This window comes from Mangifera indica, chromosome 15 (assembly GCF_011075055.1).
Source record: "Mangifera indica cultivar Alphonso chromosome 15, CATAS_Mindica_2.1, whole genome shotgun sequence".
Classification (NCBI taxonomy): domain Eukaryota; kingdom Viridiplantae; phylum Streptophyta; class Magnoliopsida; order Sapindales; family Anacardiaceae; genus Mangifera; species Mangifera indica.
The window spans coordinates 6930854-6953332 of NC_058151.1; the positions used below are offsets into that span (position 1 = coordinate 6930854).

A 22479-nucleotide genomic window follows, 5' to 3' on the forward strand; every position below is an offset into this window, starting at 1 on the left:
CAAATCCTCTTCTCTAATCAAAACATTTGCTTAGACACCTTCTTGAATTCTTGTATTCGGTTGTATTGAGTTATAACTTTGATATATACTATTTGAGAGAGTTTTTTTAGTTTTATCTTCTTATTAATTCGTATTATAAAAGAGTGAGATTCACTCTTTGTGAGTTTAGAGATTTCTAGAGAGAGAAAATAGACTTTAGCACTTGTAAAGGTTAATGGCACCTTGGAAATTATTTGTATTGTGAAGAGAAGCTTGGTAGAGGTTTGTCAACCAATAATTAGTGGAATACTCTAAGAAGGTAGCTTGGAGGAGTGGACATAGGTAGAGTTGCATCGAACCACTGTATATTGCTCGTTTGATTTTCTTATCCCTTAAACTCATATTTTTGTATTGTATATTATTTTGATTATGTCAATTTTTTGGAATATATCTTGTCATTTTGACAAATTGCATTAAAAATAGTCATATTTCATTAAGTTGCATAAATTGGTTTAATTCTTAATTTGGTTAAGATTATTTTAAATTGTCTAATTCACTTCCTCTTAAGTCATTTGATCCTTCAATTAGTATCAGCGTGAGTTTACTCATTTTTGTAAACTTAACCATTTAGAGCAATGGCCATGAACCTAGGAAAATCCTATATTGTTATTGAAAGGCTTGCCTTTAATAGATCGCCATTATTTGATGGCACTGGATATGCCTACTGAAAAAATTCAATGTATGTTTTTTATTTTGCATTAAATGAATATATCATTAATAAGGTACAACCTTGTACCTTAGCTAAAGAAATTTGGAAATTATTGATGGTGTCAGATGAGGAAACTTCACAAGTCAAAAAGACTAAAATTAGCATGCTCACACACTTATACGAGTTAATCAAAATGAGAAAAGATGAGACTATTAGTGAAATGTTTGATAGATTTATTACCATTGCAAATGGATTCAAAAAACTTAGTAAAGTTTACACTAACCAAGAAAATGTTAGAAACTTTTTAGGTGTTTGCCTTCTTCTTAGGATCCCAAAGTAATGGCAAGTGAAGAAGCAAAAGATATCAAAATTTTACCTCTTGAAAAAATTTTATGGTCATGTCTCACTCATGAGCTCACTATAAAATAACGACAAATAGAAAAAGTGGAAAAGAAAAGAGTGAAAAGTTCCTAAAAGAAGTAGAAGAGATGTCAAATGATAAAGATGAAGATATTGCTCTCTTGACTACGAAGATTGGAAAACTTCTAAGAAATTAAAAACTAAGAAGAAATGGAAACTTTATAAAAGGAAAGGCTACTAAAGGTGAAAGAGGGTAAAGACAAAGGAGAAAATAAGTTGTATGTTATGAATGCAAAAAGTCTGGACACATCAAATGTGATTGTTTTCTCTTCAAAATTGGTAGATCGAAAAAGAAGACAATGAAAACTATATGGGATGATAGTAATAAAAATGAATCGGAAAAAAAGGATAATGAAGTAGCCAACATGTGTTTCATGGCAATTATAAATAATGAAGTAATTAACTCTCGCTCATCTAGTACTTTTGATTATTTAGATAATATATATAATAAGATGAAAACCCCTCATATGAAGAGTTATATGATACACTTGAAGAGATGAATAAAAAACTTGCTTTCTATATGTCTAAAAATGTAACTCTTAGAAAGAAAATGAGCCTTTAAAGAAAGAAAATGAATTCTTAATCAAAAAATCTTTAAGCTTAAAAGAAAAGAGAATGAAGAAAAACAAGTGTTCCATTTTGGAAAAAGAAAAACAATAGTCTAAAAATGATCTTTGCATAGCTAAAAACAAAAAAAAAACTATAGAAAATGAAATTGAAGTTTAAAAAGGGGAGCAAAGAATTTAAATAAAATCATTTTAAAATTCAAAAATGGAAAGGACATTCTTGATAAAATGTTTGGTGTATAAAGGAGAGTTCTAAACAAAAGAGGACTTTGTTGTAAACTTTTTATCAAAGCAAAATATCTAAAAAATTATTTTATCAAAACCTTAAATTCAAGTGAATCAAATATAACTTGCAATTATTGTGGAAATAAAGGTCACATCTGATCTTCTTACCCAATTCAAAAGAAACATTATATGGACACTAAAAGAGTGTGGTTTCCTATGAGAACAAAAACTAACCACGAATGATTTGGGTACCTAAGACAAATTTTTGAATATCTTATTGTGTTTAGAAATGAAAAACAAAAAGAGGAAAAAGAAATGGTTCCTTGATGTGCTTGCTCAAGACACATGACTGAAGATATTTCATAGTTCTCGTTAATAAGCAAGAAAGATAGAGAACATGTCACCTTTGGAGACAATGTAATGGGTAAAATTATTGGCATTGGAGATATTGGTAACAACTCTCAAATTTTTATTAAAAATGTTCTTTTGGTGGATAGTCTTAAACATAATATTCTTAGCATTAGTAAACTATGTAATAAAGGATTGAAAGTTATTTTTTAGCCAAATAGTTGCATTAAGAAAATATGAATAATAGAAAGCCAATTTGTGTGGGAAATAGAGATGAAAATGTTTACACCATAGATGTAGAAAATACATCTTATGAAAATCTATGTTTCTCCACATTACATGAAAATAGTTAGTTGTGGCATAAAAGATTAGGTCATGCTAGCATAGACTTAATTTCAAAAATCTGTAAGAAAGAACCCATCAAAAGTCTTCCAAAAATAGATTTTATTAAAGATAAAATTTATAATGCATGCCAATTTGGAAAACAAACAGAAAGTTCTTTTAAAATTAAAACTCATACTTTCATATCTAAACCTTTACAACTTCTTCATATTGATCTTTTTGGTCCTTCAAGAACTACAAGCCTAAGTGGAAACATTATTGTTTTATTATTATTGATGATTTTCAGGATTCACTTGGGTAATTTTTCTTGTATCAAAAGATGAATCCCTCTATGTATTCTCAAAATTTATCAAGAAAATACAAAAAGAAAAAAAATGCATATTTCTTGCATTAGGAGTGATCATGGAGGAGAATTTGAGAATCACTGTTTGAAAACTTTTGTGATGAGCATGGTATAAAACATCAATTCTCTTGTCCTAGAACTCCTCATGGTGTAGTTGAAAGAAAGAATAGGCAAACTTAAGAGATAGCTAGAACTATGCTAAATGAAAAAGCTCTACCTCTATTTTTGGGCAAAAGTCATAAATATCACGTGCTATATTTTAAATCGTGTTTTAATAAAATCATCATTAGATAAAACTCCTTATGAACTTTGGAAAAACAAAAAACCAAATATTGCAAGTGTTTTATTTTGAACACAAAAGAAATTTAGGAAAATTTGTTCAAAATCGAACATTGACATCTTTCTTGGATATTTATCATCTAGCAAAACATATAAGGTCTTTAACAAAAGGACATTAGTAGTTAAGGAATCCATATATGTTATTTTTAATGAATATAATCCTTCAACTGGTGTGCAAATTGATATTGATGATGATCAAGTTAAGAATGGAGACCAAACGAAAATTCATGATTTACCAAATGAGGTTAAGGATGAGACAAAAAAGTGCCAAAACATGAAAGAGATAAAGAACTCACTAAGGCTTAGAGATATGCAAATGCTCTTCCTAAAGAATTGATTATTAGTGAGGAAAATCAAGGTGTTAAAACTAGATCATCCCTCAATATTTATAATAATTTTGCATTTCTTTTACAGTTTAAACTAAAAACATTTCATGATGCATTAAATGATGAGTTTTGAATTTTAGCTATGCAAAAGGAACTAAATCAATTTAAAAGAAATAATGTTTGGGAACTAGTCCCTTGTTTGGATCACCAATCCATTATTAGCACAAAATAGTTTTTAGAAATAAAATGGACGAATCTGGAATGGTTGTTAGAAATAAAGTTAGCTCAAGACTACAACCAAGAAGAGTGAATAGATTTCGAAGAAATTTTTGCACCAGTAGCTAGACTAGAATCCATTAGGATGTTTTTGGCATTTGCATATTCTAAAATTTTATTTTATATCAAATGAATGTCAAAAGTGTTTTTTTAAATGGATTTATCATGGAGAAAGTTTATGTTGAACAACTTTCTGGGTTTGTAAGCCATGATTTTCCAAACCACATTTTTAAACTTCAAAATGCTCATTATGGTTTAAAACAAGCACCTTGAGCATGGTATAAATGTTTGAGTAGATTATTGCTTTGAAAAAGGTTTTTGCATTGGAAAAGTGGATACTACATTATTTATTATCGCAAAGAAAATAATATATTTTTGGTTCAAATTTACATTGATAATATCATTTTTGGTTCTACTAATGTCTCTTTGTGTGAAAAGTTTTCTAATCTTATGAGGAAAGAATTTATAATAAACATAATGGGAGAACTCAAGTATTTTCTCGGATTTAATATCAACCAAAGCAAAAAAGGCATCTTCATAAACCAAGCTTCATACATCAAGGACTTATTAAAGAAGTTTGGCATGGAAGGCCTAAAAGCCTCAATTACACCAATAGGTTCCACTATCAAACTCACCAAAGATGAAAGTGGACCAAATGTTAATGTCAAAATATATAAAGGTATGATTAGCTCTCTTTTTATTTAACCGCTAGTAGACTCGATATTATGTTTAGTGTATGATTGTGTGCTTGATTCCAATAATGTCCAAAGGAACCTCATTTAAAAGTAATTAAAAGAATTTTCAAATATTTATATGGCACTAGATTTTTATGCTTGTGGTATCCCAGGGAAGTTTCTTTTAACCTAGTTTGTTATTCGGATGCTGACTTTGTCGAGAGCTAAGTTGATAGAAAAAATACTAGCAATACTTGTCATTTTCTAAGTCATACATTAGTTTCATGGTTTTCAAGAAAACAAAATTATGTAGCTTTATTAACCATGGAATCGGAATATATTATTGTCAATAGTTGTTGTGCTCAAGCCTTATAGATATAACAAACCCTTAAAGACTATGGAGTTAACCTATCTAAAACTCCAATCTTGTATGATAACATAAGTGCTATTAGCTTATCCAAAAATCTTATTCGACACTCTCAAACTAAGCATATTGAAATTAGATAGTATTTTATTCAAGACCATGTTTAAAAGAGTGATATTTAACTTGACTTTGTATCGATTGAAAATCAACTTGCAGATATTTTTACAAAATCAATTAGGGGAAAATGTTTTTGCAAAATTAAAGGTGAGCTTGGGATCATGGTATCACCATATTAGCATTTGCACTTATATATCATTGGGGTTGTGGTGATTTGGTTGAATTTAAAATGTCAATATTTGTTTAATACATAATTACATAATTGAACTATATTTGATTGAACATCTCCCATGAATTATGTATACATTGATGGCTTATGTATTTGATATCCTTCTCGTTGTATATTGCATCAAAATACATTGCATTCCATGCTTTTGAATAAAAAAAATGCAAAGTTAGATCATTTGGGCTCTTCCATGCTTAAATTGAAACAACAAAATGCATAAAAAAATAACCTGGACTATGCAATTTTAGTTGCTGGAATGCAAATTCAGCTGACCGAATATTTAGCAAAATTCGATCGATCAAATTTTGAACAAATCGGTCAATTGAATCTATCAAATTCCAAGGTATAAGAACAGCTCAACCTTCATTTTTTAAAACTTTTTAGCCTTTCTTTTGTTTTTCTCTCAAGCTGATTGCTTCAAGTTCACCCTAATCTACTTCAAACTCAAATTTTTTGCATTAAATCAGCTACAAACTTTGTTTCTACTTGTTATGCACAAAAAAACCTTTTCAAAAACACCATATTTTGCCTAAAATCATTCCAAATCCTATTACAACCCTAAACCTTAGCCTTTTAAATTTCATTCAAAATCATCCTATTTTCGTTGATTTTGCATCAAACTGAACACAAAATCCTATTCCCAACATCATTCTTACAAGTTCCAAATATCAATTTTTGAATTTTAGCCTAACATCAAAAATCCCCAAAATTACATAACCCATTTTAGGTTTTGTTAGCAAAAATATACCTTACGGTCGACCGTTTTAACTTCCGATCATACCACTATCTTCTTCTCATCATTTTCAACTGGGGTGTGCACTTAGTTTTCAAATTCATGTTTGTTCACGAGAAGTTATAATTTTGCCCTAGTACGTACATTTGATGTTGTTTTGCACTTCATCACATTCCATAGCATTTTGTGTGGTATTTACTCTCTTGCTCTTTGTTTTATTTTTTAAAAATTTTCAGTTTGTACTTTGTTAGCTTAAGTTGTTAGATTTACTCGTAAATCATTATCTTTAGCAATTATGGTTAATACTTATTGTAGTAGTTTTAGACTTGCCCCTAGGTTATCTTGAAATGTCATTAATAGATCATAAACTTCTATTTATCAAGTCGAGCCTTCAGAGGCTCCCTTTGATCATTCTCACTTTTGTTCTACTTAAGCCACTATAACTTATGTTGACCACTATAGTTTTTGTGCTCTAGGTAAAACCCGTCAAGTTAACTTTAATTTATTTGTGTAATTCAACCTTAGAATTCTTTTTGATAGATTAAGTTAGACTCGTTATATCACCTTAGATGGTTATATTTGTCCTACTCTTATTCGTGATTTTTTTGCGAACATGGAGTTTGATCAACTTCATGATAAAACCACATCTTTTGTTAAAGATTGTGATATTCATCTCTTTCTTGCCAGCCTTTGTGTTACCTTGGGTCTTCCAATTGTTCGCGATTTTTTCTTCCACCTCGTGGGTGACATTTCATTGATCCATTATATCTTGATGTCCTTTGAGCTATGACAAGTAATCCTAACCATGATATAGTTATTCGTTGACCACAAAGACATCTCACTCCATCTAGTCATCTCCTTTATAACGTTATTGGTTATACTCTTGTGCCAAAATTAGGTTATTTCAATGAATTAGAACGGTTGACTTCTATCTCTTCTTGCATCTCATCCGAGGGTCCCTTATAAACCCTTTCTAATCATACCTATATTTTACTTTATGCACATATAATCACATTGATTCTTTCGCATATGAGGGCTTCATTTCCTTGATGAGCTAAATTTTGAACCCGTTACTAATCCATATACTGCTTCAAAGCTCTATGATATGGGCTTCCATCAACAAAATGGTGTATGGTGGTACATTTCAAAGATAGTACCTAGTAGAGGTGATGTTGTTAGTGGTTTGGCCCCCGATGTTGATATCGATTATAAGCCCGAGGCTCTTGATGCTCTAACTAATAATGTTAATGCTAGTGGTGTTGATGTTCATGTTAATATTGATAACAATGAGGACTAGGATTCATTCAAGTTACAAGCTTACATTTTTGGCAAGAAACGTAAAATGGCTACTAGAGCGAGTTCATCTATTGAGTCGACTACCATTTTAGCCACTGATCCTATCTCTATTTTATCTGTTGAGCTTGTGAGTCTTTGTGCTAAGGTTTGCACTAATTTTGTTGATGATTGTGCTAGTATTCCTAATTTTCAAGTCGAGCTCATAAGTGGCATAGATGAGCTTCTTCATCATTTTTCTCCACCTTCTTTTTAGTTTATCTTTGTTTTTCATTAAATCTTTAATGTGTATGGATTTTCCTCATACCTTGATGTTAGTACTCTTATTTTTTTGATCATGCTTATTTTGACATTGTATTCATGGACTATACCTATTTTTGGCCATTTTGGTAATAATTTCTACATATTGTTCATGCATGTCGCTCTTCTTCTATCTCATTGCTTATATTGTTTGCCTAACTCTTTTTTATAATAAAAGGGAAGAAGTTATAAAAGTTATATTTTTGAATATGGATATATTCGATTATGGATATATTTGACTATGACTATAGATGTGATATTTGATTGATATTGAGGATATTTTGATGTGGTTGATGTTGGACATATAATATTGATATAAATTGTATTATTATTTGCCTATGGTGCATATATTCAGGGGAAGGAAACTTGATTTTGTAAGGCAAACTCTTGCAAAATTTTGTTAAAAATCAAGTGTTTCCTAACTTCAAGGAAATAAATTCATTTATATACTTTATAAAATTCCTTGAAGTGCATATATGTTTTTCATCATCAAAAAAGTAGAGATTGTTGACTCAAGGAGTCATTATAATCTTATTTTGATAATAACAAACTAATATTTCTCAAATCAAACTTACAAATGACTTTACTTGAGTGTGAATTTAAATTGCAAGAATTCATCAAATGCATTTGAAGGAGTATCAAGATGAAAATAAAAAATAAGACTCGAATGAAGAATTCTTAAAGATTTGAAGAAAAACTCAAGTCTAGGTAGATGATTTTGTAATTTTGAAGCATTAGTCTTGATTACAATATTTATTTGAATGTGAAAGCTTACTAAAAACTTATTCTCATATCTCTCACATGTTGGGGTAAAATGTTGTTTTTCAAACTAATTGGGTTCAACCAAATTTTTATCAAAATTCATTAACTCACTTAAAATGATGAAGTTTTGTGAACTGCATTTTCATATCTCAAAGTTGGCCTTCAAAGAGTTTTCATAAATAGGTTAAATTGTCATTTTTCAAAGGTTTAGGAGAAAAATTACAAATTTTTAAAATTTAGGGGGTAAAAAGTAATAAAATTTGATTGACCAAATTTCACCAATTGAATTTTTCGATGACATCTTTCAAATTATCTAAGAGCCATGTATTTTGGTTTTTAGAAATTCGATTGACTGAATTCATTTCAATTGATCGAATTATACTATGAATTTTCTAATAGTTAGTGTCACGTAAATGTCACGGACTTGCCACATCACATCTGGTTGATCAAATTATATCTGGTCAACTAAATTTTATGTTTTCTGGAAAATTAAAATGGCTAGTTTTTGTGTACAATAGTAATTTTTCTCGTTTTCCCTATATAAACTCAATCAAATCCATATGGGATAGATTTTTTGCCATTAAGAATTTTCATATATTTAAAAGCAAATCAATTTTGAGCTATTCATTTTAGCAAATCCTCTTCTTTAATCAAAACTCTTGCTTATACACCTTCTTGAATTCTTGTATTGGGTTGTATTGAGTTAAAACTTTGACATATACTCTTTAAGAGAGTTTTTTGAGCCTTATCTTCTTATTAATTCGTATTATAAAAGAGTGAGATTCACTCTTAGTGAGGTTAAATATTTCTAGAGAGAGAAAGTAGACTCTAGCACTTGTAAAAGTTAATGGCACCTTGGAAGTTATTTGTATTGTAAAGAGAAGTTTGGTTGGGGTTTTGTCAACCAATGATTAGCAGAATACTGTAAGGGAGATAGCTTGAAGTAGTAAATATAGGTCGAGTTATGTCGAACCACTATATATCAATTGTTTGATTTCCTCACCCCTTAAACTCGTATTTTTATGTTGTATGTTGTTTTGATTGTGTTAATTATTTGGAATATATCTTGACATTTTCACAAATTGCATTAAAAATAGCCATCTTTTATTAAGTTGTATAAATTAGTTTAATTCTTTAATTTGGTAAAAACGATTTTAAATTGCCTAATTTACCTTCCTTTTAAGCCATTCAATCCTTTATGTCTATCATGTTTCTATTACAGCATAAGCTATGTCAATGGGTTAGCCAAATTGTCATTTGTTTTAATTCTCTCTATATATATGTCATCTTATTGAATAATCTTTCAAATCAAATGATATTGTCTGAGTATATGTTTGGACCTCTAATAAGATTGCAACTCCTTTGACTGAGCAATTGTTCCATTATTTTCGCAATAGAGCTCAATTGGCTTGGTAATACTTGGAACTACTTCAAGTTTGGTCACAAACTTTTTAATCCATATTGTTTCTTTTGTCGCTTCTGAGAGGACTATATACTTGAACTCCATTATAAAATCAACCATTACATTTTACTTGAAGTTTTTCCATCTAATTGTACCACCATTCAAATAATACACAAATTCTAATTAGGCTTTATAATCATCCGATAATTTTGAAAATCAGCATCACTGTAGTCTACTTAAGTCCACAAATAGACTTTTGTAGCCTGCATACCTTGTCTAACTATCCAGCAAGAACAAAACCATCAGGTTGTGTCATATAGACATTCTTTACAAGGTTACCGTTCAGGAAAGCAGTGTTGACATCCTTCTAAAAGATTTCATAGTTATAGTATATAGTTGTAGTAAGCATAATCCTAATATACTTAAACATAGTGATTGGTGAAAATGTTTCATGATAGTCAATGTCATACTTTTGAGTGAAACCTTTGGTAACCAATGATGCATTATAGGGATGCACATTACCTTCCATGCCAATTTTCTTTTCGAAAACTCATTTACACCCTACGGGTTTTACATGTTTAGGTACACCCACTAGAGTTCATACTTGGTTTTGGTACATAAAGTCTATTTTAGATTTCATGACATCCAACTATTTGTTGGAATCTAGACTCGAAATAGCCTCATCATACGTATTTGGTTCGTCGTTGTGGATGACCAGTACATCATTATGTTGAGTTAGGAGAAAATCAAATCTCTCTAGCTCATGACATACTCATGTGAACCTATGTGACTCTTGTGTGTGCTAAGGTTATTTGACTTAAAGTGAAGGAACTCTTTCATCATAATCAACCATCTGTGATAACATATCATCCTGTCTAATATCTGTGGTATCTTGTGGTACAAGAACCTCACCGAGTTCTACCCTCTTCTCATTGGTTCTTTTGATAATAATTTTTTCTTAAGGAATACATTGATGCAAGCAACAATAACTTTTTGCTTATTCGGGTGGCAAAAGTAATATCCCTTAATAACCTTTAGGTACCCCACAAAAGATACATTTTTTAGACTTAGATTCAACTTGTTCGAAGTTAATTTCTTGATATAAGTTTTACAACCCCAAATCCTCGAGTAATCTAGATTAGGCTTTCGCTTAGTCCATAACTCATATAGAGTTTTATCCATAGCTTTAGATGGGACATGGATAGATTAGAGAAACTCATCATAGAACTAACTATTTCTATCAAAGTCCTATTCCTCCATTCAAATACATAATTGTGTTGTGGTGTACCAAGAGGAGCGAGTTAAGATACTATCCCATTTTCCTTTAGGTATTCTCTAAATTTAACATTTTGGTATACATCTCCCAATGTTTTTCTATCTCGTTCTTAAATTTATCGAAACATTTATACTTGTGTTTCATTACAAAAATATAGTTAAATCTACTAAAGTCATTAGTAAATATGATGATATAGGCTTCCCCATATCTATTATGCACTATCATAAGCCCATACACATCGCTATGTATGATCCCTAACAGTTCAGAAGTCATTTTTGGTCGTCCTACCCAATAGGCATGATTTACATATGACTAAAAGTCAAATGATTGCAAGAAATAAAATGACAATTTTTTTATTCTAAAACTAACCCAGTAGTCACCTTAAGATAATAAACCTCTTATGGCTAATACAACAACACGTGTTCTATTTCTAACACATAAGTCAACCTCTTATTTAATAAGTAATCTACTGTGTCTCAATCCCTTTATATCAAAACAAATATGAGAATCACGTCCTTTGTCTACAACCTAGGATGAGCAAGGAGAATAGTTCATCTTAATAATAAACATTCCTGAAGTAGAGGCTTCAACTGCCATCTTCTTCTTGTTCTCTAGAAATGGCTTGCAATGTCTCCTCTAGTTGCCTACCTTACCAAAATAAAAGTAAACAATTTTTCCTTTCCTTATACCACCTATAGGCTGAGTAGTAGTATCAGGTTATTTTTTCATTTTGGGTTTGGGCTTAGCCTTGACCTTAGGTGTTTGGGCTTTAACCATAAGTATATCAGTTAAAGCTACTTTTCGTACCTTTGTTCAACTTGTCTGAGCATTTATAACAACTCTTCAAAGGTTTTTTCTTTTTCGTTTAGGTAAAAATTCATAATAAAATTAGCTGATAATTTAGACAGAGATTTCAGCATCAGGTCAATAGCAAACTTATTGTCCATGATAGAACCCAAGCTCGCCAACCAATCAATGTAGCCAATCATTTTGACTACATGAAGGCTAACTTGGCCTCCCTCAGAGAGTTTACAATCAAATAGTGCACTTAACACCTCATATCATTCAATGCTCATATGAGTGACTTATAATTCATGAAGGTATGCAAGTATGGATTACGAATCCATTTCCTCTTGTTGTTTTTGAAGCTTAGGTGGCATGAAAGTCAATATGAGGCATTAAACTTCCATGAAGTCATTAAGATACGTATTAAAAGTATCATTTTCCTTTTGGGTGGTATTGAGACCACACTCAAGGGGCAATAACCCCTCAAGGGAATACAGTCTCGTCTCTTGACATAGAATAATTCTAAGTTTTCTGTACCAATCAGAGAAGTTGTTTTCAATGAGCCTATTTTTCTTTCCAAGAATGGATTGATACATTAGCTTTGACATGGTGATTATGTGATCTACAATTTATAGATAAAAGAATCAGTAATTTTATTTAATTATTAATTTTAATTTTAATTAGGATTAAATTAATTAAAATGTTCCTACTATTTTCCTCAAACCAATAGTTCTCACTATATTTATACTTAGAAACTTCCTAATGGACCAAGATTTAATCACATTAATTTTCCCCTTCGCTTTGAAGATCAAGTTCAGATTAATTAAATAGGTAAATTTTAAATTAACACCATAAGCCCATGATCTCAAGTCAGATGTTATCCTAACAAATCATGTGACCTCAAATGTGACTTTCGATATCAGTAAGGTGGATATTATATATCTTCTCACATCGACAAATGCATTCCTACTTAAGTCTATAATATACTTCACCTTCGTTTTGGCGAACAAGTAAAGTACATTAGTTAAGTCAAACCCAATATAATCAACTCCTAATTTTTCACCTTGTAGAAGTGTACCCTTCACTTTGGTAAACAATGTTCCAATGAACAAAGACTTAATTAAGACACCAATTAAATCTTAGACTTAATATTTAAATTAAAGGTTTTATTAATTAGTCTCATCAGATTTTAAACTGCATGTTAGGTGATATTTGCAAACTAAAACCTACACATACATTCTATAATGTAAAAATAAAACATGTCAGTACATACCCATATCTAATGTCAAACCTCTTGAGGCAAGAGAAGTTTGACTAGTCGACCTAGATGAATCTTTATCCTTAAGTCTTCACGGTTGTACTTTCATCTACAATCTTCAATAATTGCATGACTTTGTTTCCTCGTTATAGATTTCTATAAAAATTAAAATAACCTAATTTAAAGAAGAAATTGGATAAAGGCAAGGCATGCAGATGCTATTTAAGAATTGTAGCCCAAAACTAATTAAATAAAATAAACATCCACATAGGTCTATTGGTTGTGTACTAGACACCATGCATACATATATTCATATATATACACATTGATTAAAAATTTAATTTTTAATTACTATTATCCCAAATGTCAAATTCCTGTTGGTCCTTGAAATTTTACAAAATTGCAATTCAACTTCAAAGCTCAACAAAATCTCAATTCAATCCTAATTTAACAAAACAGGGCTAAACTAATATTTTTCAATTTTACAAGGTGTACAAGTGAACTGTCCAGTCATGCATGTAGAAATAAAATTCTAGAAGCATGTATGGTTAGAAGGCACAATAAGAAGAGATGGGGCATGGTTGAAAACCAACCAAGGTGCACAACTGGCACCCTGTAAGGTTATAACTAGACAAGGGATGTCTAGTCGTGCATCACAACATGATGTCGAGAAGTGTGCACTTAACACCCACCATGCACGGCTTGGTTCCAGCTGTGCATGGTGGTTTTTCTAGACTTCAAATTTTCAAAATTTTCAATGATGAAAAATCCAAAAATCTCCCATTTTCAAGCAAATCAATTCACCGGGGTGAAGGAATATGACGCGTAAATTGTAGTCACTCTAGCAACAACCTTGGATCATATGACAACACAATTCAATGGTGATTTCATGCAACAATATGAAATCTATAACATTCAACCTACTTTGAACTTGCCTATATCAACAAAACTCACACAAAATTTAGAAAACCATCACTCAATAATTTAACATAATTTACACCGTAAATAATACTCAACAAATCATGTAATAATACAATCGCAAATTATCTTTACTAATTTTATTTAGTTTTGATTAATCTCAAGTACTTGCAATCGATGTAAAAAATTAATAAAACTAACTACATGTATAATTTTTCATGAAAAATATTCTAAACAGTGGCTCTAATACCACTATAGGGTTTTTGAGGTGCTAATAACCAATAGCATAATAGAATTTAAAAATTTTAAAATTAAAAAAAACTTGAAAAACCCTAAACAAGATACCCATTTTAGACATAAAATTCATAAACATGGAAATACACTCTCAGGGTGCTTTAGAGTTATACTTGCATTGATAGCTTCTTTGAAACTTTACATGGCTTAAGACAGTACACTATCCAACCCTCGAAAAGCGACACCTTGGTATCCATATATATACAAAGCACAAATATAAAAGAAGCAAATCCAAGCAAAAAGGCTATTAGGGCTCTTGACTGGAGTCCTTATGTTTACGGAAAGAAGAGAAAGTAATATAATATGGCTAAGGTTTTTTACTTTTTGTGTATTGTTGTTGTGTTTATTTAACCACAAATGCACACTTTAATTTATATGTGCAGGTATCCATGCACAACTGGAAGTTCAATCATGCATGACATTCCTCAATACACACATGCACAATCGACGTGCATTAAAACCCTTGCATGACTTGGACCACATATGTATGTTAATCGACAAAGTATTGTTTTCATGGTGCTAGCTGATATCATGCACGTGCATGGTTGGCACCTATTCCTAATGCACAGTTGGCATGCTTTATGCTTGGTTGTGCACTTGGTTCAAGTGTGGTCAAACTAGGTCTTTGCAACCCTAATGGGCAAACCCAATCCTTTCATAATCTTTCTCTGGTCTCTAAACAATAGGATCGTCAACAAACAATCCTCTTCTCTGTGTTCAATTTAACTTTTTTGTGCGCGTGACCCGCAAGCTCTCTATCGAGCCTAAAGTGTCCATATTCGAGTTAAATTTCGAGACAGACCAAGATTAACCTCTAGCAAGGTATCATGGCCATTTGAACAATAGAGTTCAGTAAACATCTCTTAAGCTTTTACAACATTACAATTACATGCAATTCAAACCTTTTGTTAACCAATATCTCTCGAGGCTAAGACATTGAAGTGTGACTATCCCAATGGTTCATCGATATGAACTAATATACATCAATCACCATTAAGGATTAGGTTATAACCTTATCCCACTATGACCATATATTCAAATTGTCATGGATATCATTTAGTATTTTCATGTGAGATATCTTTTTTTGTGCACAAGAGTGACGAATCCTTTATTGATCAACTATAACTTTCATGTATCTCATGATATGGTCAATCATTATCGTTATAGTTACCTTGGTTACAACCACATATTGGATAACGTCAAACCATATCAATCCTTAAACAAAACAATCTAGCAACCATGGTGTTTAGAGGATTTATTATCTAAACACTGGAGCAACCATCCATATGGATATCCTTGGGTCAGTCTAGTAAACATATCTACGATGTGCACCTATGTGTTGCATCAAATTATCTACAAACAACTTCGACACGTGAGAAATGTCACCACATTTCAGTGAGTTCATTTAACACTATGATAATCTCATTATTATCACATGTGCCTTTATTCAATGTAATATCGAGATTACAAACGTTTCTAGAATTGTTACTTAATAAGTGCATAAGATTCTCAAGATCAGTCGTCTAATCCCCTTGTCACAATTCTACTATTATAAGGACATGTTATTCATACGATCATATAAATAAACAGTATATGAATTGAATAACAATAAATTTTTTTTATTAATTATTAATATAATATTACATCTACAAATATCAAATACGATTGGCTCTAGGACACTAACCCTAACATCATCGACCAAGAGTAGACCTAGGACATGAGGTCGCAAGGAACACAAGGGTAGCACAACAAATAGAGCAAAGACTCACTTGGGAAATGATCAAGGGATGAACCAAGACATGACTTAAAAAGAAAAGGGTGGATATTCTCTCTTTATATATAATTATTATATTTGACCAACATCAATAAAACAATTCTAAAATATTATTTTACTTAAATATATTTTAAAAGAGATTGAATTTAAATTAGTATTGTGTTAAACAAACATGTCATACGTTAAATATTTGTTTTGAGTGTTTCTAAAATACTCTTCATTTTTATAATATCTATTAGAAATTTTTTCACATTGTCAAGTTATGAAATTAATTAATTAATTTTTTCAATTTTTTGCCAAAAAATAATTTTATAAGTATTTTTTATATTATTTATTATTTTAATGAAAATAAGACTATTTTTATTCTAAAATTTATAAAGATAAATATATGATTAGTATAATAATTTTTTAATATTGAGGTCAAATTATATTAGCATTATTATCTTTTATATTGTCTTTAATAATAAAAAATATAAAATTTTTATTTACTTGACAAATGATACACAATAAATAAATAAAAAGTAAATTATCTGGAAACAAACATTCCTTAAATAAAATTAAAAATTTGCGGTCCGTTTTGGTTAAAGAGGATGATCAAGAATTTAATTATTCGCTATCGGTATAACTCTAACCAACCACATGTAGCAAGAGTGGGTCCTTGACGCAGCGTGGCAATACATTATTGAATCTTTAAAATAAAGTCCGCGTAACAATAACAAGTCAGCTGAAATGATAAAAGGGTTGAAGAGAAAAGAGGAACAACACTAAATCAGAAGGAAAAATGGGAATACCATTGGGGGTGACAGTGTGGATGGCGAAGACGGTGTGGAGGGCTTTGAGTGGTTGGGTTTCTTCTTGCTTGACTGTTGCTGATGAACTTGCTGCTTCTTTAAGAACCGGCGATATTGGCCCTTTCCATGTTGGTTGATTCATTCAAATTCAATTCGGTTTGTCTCTCTATCCTGATCCACAAATTTAATATTTCTATCATTTAAAAGACTTTTGCTTTAATTGCTTCCTTTGAAGTTGGTAGACCATCAAGGAAAACTATAAATTCAGACCAGAAGAGTGGAATATGAAGGGGAAAGTTCCAAATTCAACTTTTCAGTCAACGGCTGTTGTCTAGCGATATTACTTGCATAGTAGTTTGCAACATTTATATAACTAGAAATTATTCTCAAGTTTGTTTTTAATTATTGAAAAAAAACCATTGTTTCTTTGTGTTTAAACAATCGTTGCATGTCTATGTATCTTTGCTATGGGTGGATATATATATATATTTGGTGCCGTCTGCATATTAAAATTAGGCTGAGCTGCTTAGTTGAGCGCACCAGGGCCTACAACCCCAAACTTTCCGCTGCTTTATCCATCGTCCAATCCCATGAAATTGATGCAGACACTGTTTATGCTTAGCTATGTTCTTCCTTCACTGATTCACTGTGTTTTGTAACCATTTTTTCATCTTTGAATTCATGAATTGATCTACTGCCCTTGTCATAGTCAATTCCTCGTTCTGAATAAACCCTTTGATTATCATGTTCCATGAGGGTGAATCCCTGTTTGGCATCCTCTCAGACTAGTCAAAAGCTCATCAAACCTCACATTCTGTGGTTAACCAGTAATTACTGCATTCCATGAAGCCAAATTCCACTCTGGAATTCTATTAAATACCAGTAGCTTATTCCTTGCCAACCTGTTAGTCATTGCTGTCCAAAATTTCGCCTCTCTTCCGAAATTTTACATCTCTCTTAGAATATATATCAAACAGTTGTTTAAGCTTCTTCTATTTTCCCACAATTTGCCAGCACCGTAATCATAGCCTTATTAATCATCCCCTTCTGTGTTTAAACATCCTTCATGTTATTCCAAGCAACCATACTTCTTTTATCGGAATTTTTTCGGACAACTGCTCTGTTTCAAACATCGGATTGCACCTCACGTTTTCACTCATCACTGTTGTCCAAATAGCAAAATTCTTCTGAGAATAAGCCCTATAAAACAATTTATTGCTTCTTCAATCAACCCACATTTGATGTACCCTGAATTGTTGCCTTATCTACCTAGCTTAGTGATCAGCCAGTTGGATATGGACTGAACTATAATAAATCTATAGACATTGCGGTTGCAGTTTTGGTGATCATTTGAGTGTTTATTGAGTGATATTATTAACATTATGTTTCACCTGAAAACAAAAGTTGTATATAGGTTTTATTCTCAAGAAAAACCCAATTTATTTCTTTTATTTTTTTAAGTTCTAGGAATAAGTCATTGGCTGTAGTAAGACGCACAAAGTATGTGCTTTGCCTTTGTCAATGGTTTTACATGAGCAATGAGCTTTATTTGATTATATTTTGTAGGATTTTCTGTAATGAATATGATTTTATTTTGAAGAATAGATAACATCTAATATTACATCAGTATTGTTGTGACCTAAAGTCCCATATCGCTCTCGTGCAGTCCACTGAGCGTGTACATAGGCAGGGGCCAGAAGCCCTTAACTCAACGGACGCGCCTCAATGGACAAATCCGTGAGAGCTAATAGGCCTAAAGCGGATAATATCCTGTAGGCGGGCCTGAAGCCCGGGGCTTGAAGTCCTTTTACCTACACGGACGCGTTTTAGGAACAAAACCGTGCGGGCCGCCTACAGGATATTGTCCGCTTTGGGCCTATTAGCTCTCACGGATTTGTCCACTGAGGCGCGTCTGTGCAGGTAAAGGGACTTCAGGTCACAACACACCCCCCCATCGCGAATCGTGCTAATAACGTGTTATATAATTAATTAAGCAAATATGGAAAATAAAGAAACTAAAGGAAGAATTAAGAAGACAGGAGAAGATAACAAAGGAGAAGAAAGCAAGGCTATGAAACTTTGATGTCCGGATGAAGAAAAGAGAAGAAAATATATGCATAAATTGAGAGAGAGAGGGGAGGTATTTATACACAAATTTTTCACCAACTCCTCTTGACAAATTCGGCTTGCTCATATGAAAGGCATTTAATGCCTTCCTTCAATTTTCCAATTCCATCATCATGAAGCCACCCTTCCATAAATGCTTTCCCATGGCATTATTTTGACTTGATGAGGTGGAAAACCACCTAAATGCATAACACTCCCCCTTGGATTTCCACCACTTATAGATAATTATATTAATTTTGCTAAGGAAAAACCTAATGGGATAAAAACCAAAGCAAAGAAACATAATTATTAAATGTCCTATAAATTGGTGTTGAACGTGCTTAAACTGTCTCATTAAAAACCTTACTGGAAAAACCCAGTGGGACAAAACCTAGTGAAGGGAAAAAGAGTACAGTGCACCTTTTGTCCAATTTTGATAAACTTCAAAATTTGCCTGATGAATGTTTTCCCTGATGAATGCTCCCCCTATTTGTAGTAGGATTAACTTGGTTGCTTGTTGAGCCGCTGCATACCGATGTTATATACTAACTTCTCAAATGTTGATGTTGGTAGTGTTTTAGTGAACAAATCTACAAGATTCTCACTAGATCTTATTTGCTTGACATCAATCTTTTTACTCTGCTGGAGCTCATCAGTGTAAAAGAACTTTGGTGAGATATGTTTGGTTCTGTCTCCTTTGATGTATCCATCTCTAATTTGGGCTATACATGTTGTATTGTCTTCATATAATATGAAAGGAGTGTCTATTGTAGAAGGAAAACTATATGCATTTCGGATATGATGGATGACAGACCGTAACCATATACATTCTCGGTTGGCTTCATGGAGAGCTAAAATTTCTGAATGATTTAAAGAAGTTGCAACCAATGTCTGCTTGGTGAAGCGCCATGATATAGCTGTGTCATTATAAGTGAAAACATATCCCGTCTATGAACGGGCCTTATGAGGGTCAGAAAGATAACCAGCATCTGCATATCCAACCAAACTAGGATTTTTAGAAGATTTGACAAAATAAAATAATCTCAAATCTCTAGTTTCACATAGGTAACGTAGTATATGTTTGATTCCATTCCAGTGGCGACGGGTTGGTGCAGAGCTTAATCGGGTTAATAAATTAACTGCAAAGGATATATCCAGTCTTGTGCATTGAACTAAATATAATAAGGCTCCAATAACATTAAGATATGGTACTTTAGGCCCAAGTATCTTTTCATCTTCTTCTTTAGGACGAAATTGGTCATTTTTTGGATCAAAAGACCGAACAACCATCGGGGTGCTTAAAGGATAAGCCTTATCCATATTAAAGAGTTTTAATAATTTTTCAATATACACTGATTGATGGATAAGTATTCCATTTGAATTGTGCTCGATCTGCAGGTCAAGACAATATTTTGTTTTCCTCAAATCCTTCATTTCAAACTCTTTTTTCAAATATTCAGCAGTTTTTGAGAATTCTTCAAGAGTCCCAATTAAATTCATGTCATCAACATAAACTGCTACAATAGCAAATCCCGATTCTAATCTTCTAATAAAAATACATGGGTATATAGGGTCATTCACATAACCTTATTTTTTCAAATATTTACTAAGACAATTATACCACATACGTTTGGATTGTTTTAATCCATACAATGATCGTTGTAACTTAATTGACTACATGCCTATTGAATTGACACTTTTTACTTTAGGCAATTTGTATCCTTCGAGGGGTTTCATATAAATTTTAGTGTCTAAATTTTCATACAAATAAGCAGTAACAACGTCCATTAGATGCATATCCAGTCCTTCAGAAACTGTTAAACTGATTAAATATCTGAATGTGATTATATCTATCACAGGTGCATATGTTTCATCAAAGTCTATACCGAGCCTTGGAGAAAAGCCTTGGGCTACAAGCGTGGCTTTGTATCTATCTAGCAATTTCATTTTTCTCATTTTTTTTTCTCACAAATACTCATTTATATCCAACGAGTTGTAAGTCTTGAGGTGTTGGAACTACAGGCCCAAACACTTGATGTTTTGCTAGAGAAGTTAATTCTGCTTGAATTGCTTCTTCCTATTTAGGCCAATCATGTCTTTGTTTGCACTCAGCCATAGTACGTGGTTCAAAATCATCATCATTCAGAATTTTAGTAGCTACTGCAAATGAGAATATATCATCAATTATAATTGTTTCACGATTCCACATCTTTCGTGTATGAACATAATTTAAAGATATTTCAATATTCTCATTTTCCTGTTCTTTAAGATTTAATACCACTTCAGGGGTTTATGCCACTTTAAGGGCTTTAGTCTCTTCAAGGACCATAATCTCTTCTGGAGGAATATTAAAAAGTGTGAAATTTTCAATTATTTTAGGATCATCATGATTGATATTTGTTTGATTATTTACCTTTCTTTTTCCAAGAATAGTGTCCTTCGATCCAATAGGTCTACCACATTTCTGGTGTGAGCTAGATGGATCAGTCACGGCTTGAATGGACTATTCAGTAGTTACATTGATTCTTGTTGGTGCATTAGCAGTTGGAACATGTGATCTTGTCACTTTTGCCGTATCAACAAATGCATCAGACATTTGGTTGGCAATAATTTGTAAACGCACTATCCTCTGTGCTTCAGTTTCACTTTGAGATGTGCGAGGATCTAAATGAGACATGGTAGGTACATACCAAGTAAGTTCCTGCCTAACTTCAGGAGACATTTTCTTTTTCCCTAAAGATAGGAAAGTTGTCTCATCAAAGTGACAATTTATAAATCGTGTAATAAAAAGATCACCTGTTAATGGTTCCAGGTACCTGATAATAGATGGTGAATTATATCCAATATATATTCCCAAACGATGTTAGGGTCCCATTTTTGTGTGTTGAGGGGACGCAATAGGGACATATATAGCACAACCAAATATTTTCAAATGAGATACATTAAGTTGGTAACCAAGAACCAATTGTAGGAGAGAATATTGATGATAAGAAAAAGGTTACAAGCGAATTAACACTGCAGTATGTAATATAGCATGTCCCCACATAGAAGTAGGTAATTGACTTTTTAATAATAAAGTACGTGCAATTACCTGGAGTCATTTGATAAGGGACTCAGCTAATCTATTCTGTGTGTGGACATGCGGGACTGGATGTTCAACCTCAATCCCCATTGACATGCAATAATCATCAAATGCTTTGGATGTAAATTCACCAGCATTATCTAGCCGTATTAATTTGATTGAATAATCTGCGAAATGTGCTTTTAATTTGATAATTTGTGCTAATAGTTTAGCAAATGCAACATTTTGACTAGGCAATAAACAAACATGAGACCATCGTGCAGATGCATCAATTAAGACCATAAAATAATGAAATGGCCCACTTGGTGGATGAATGGGTCTACATATATCCCCTTGAATCCTTTGCAAGAATGATAGGGATTCACCTCCAATTTTGGAAGGGGATGGTCTTATTACTAATTTGCCTTGAGAACAGGCGATGCAGAATTGTTCATTGGATAATAAAATTTT

General features: G+C 32.0%; 1 protein-coding gene across 2 annotated transcripts; it reads left to right on the forward strand.

Annotated features, from left to right (window-relative positions):
* The first annotated feature begins 16748 nt into the window (after positions 1-16748).
* On the forward strand, positions 16749-17279 carry LOC123197619. 2 transcript variants are annotated; one of them, XM_044611945.1, is made up of 2 exons: positions 16749-16997; positions 17077-17279. In XM_044611945.1, exon 1 carries the CDS (start codon positions 16832-16834, stop codon positions 16976-16978), a length of 147 nt encoding a protein of 48 aa, XP_044467880.1. In that variant the 5' UTR covers positions 16749-16831; the 3' UTR covers positions 16979-16997; positions 17077-17279. The 2 variants fall into 2 exon arrangements, with proteins under 2 accessions (XP_044467880.1, XP_044467881.1); XM_044611946.1 differs by having other exon boundaries at positions 17084-17279.
* The last annotated feature ends 5200 nt before the right edge of the window (positions 17280-22479 follow it).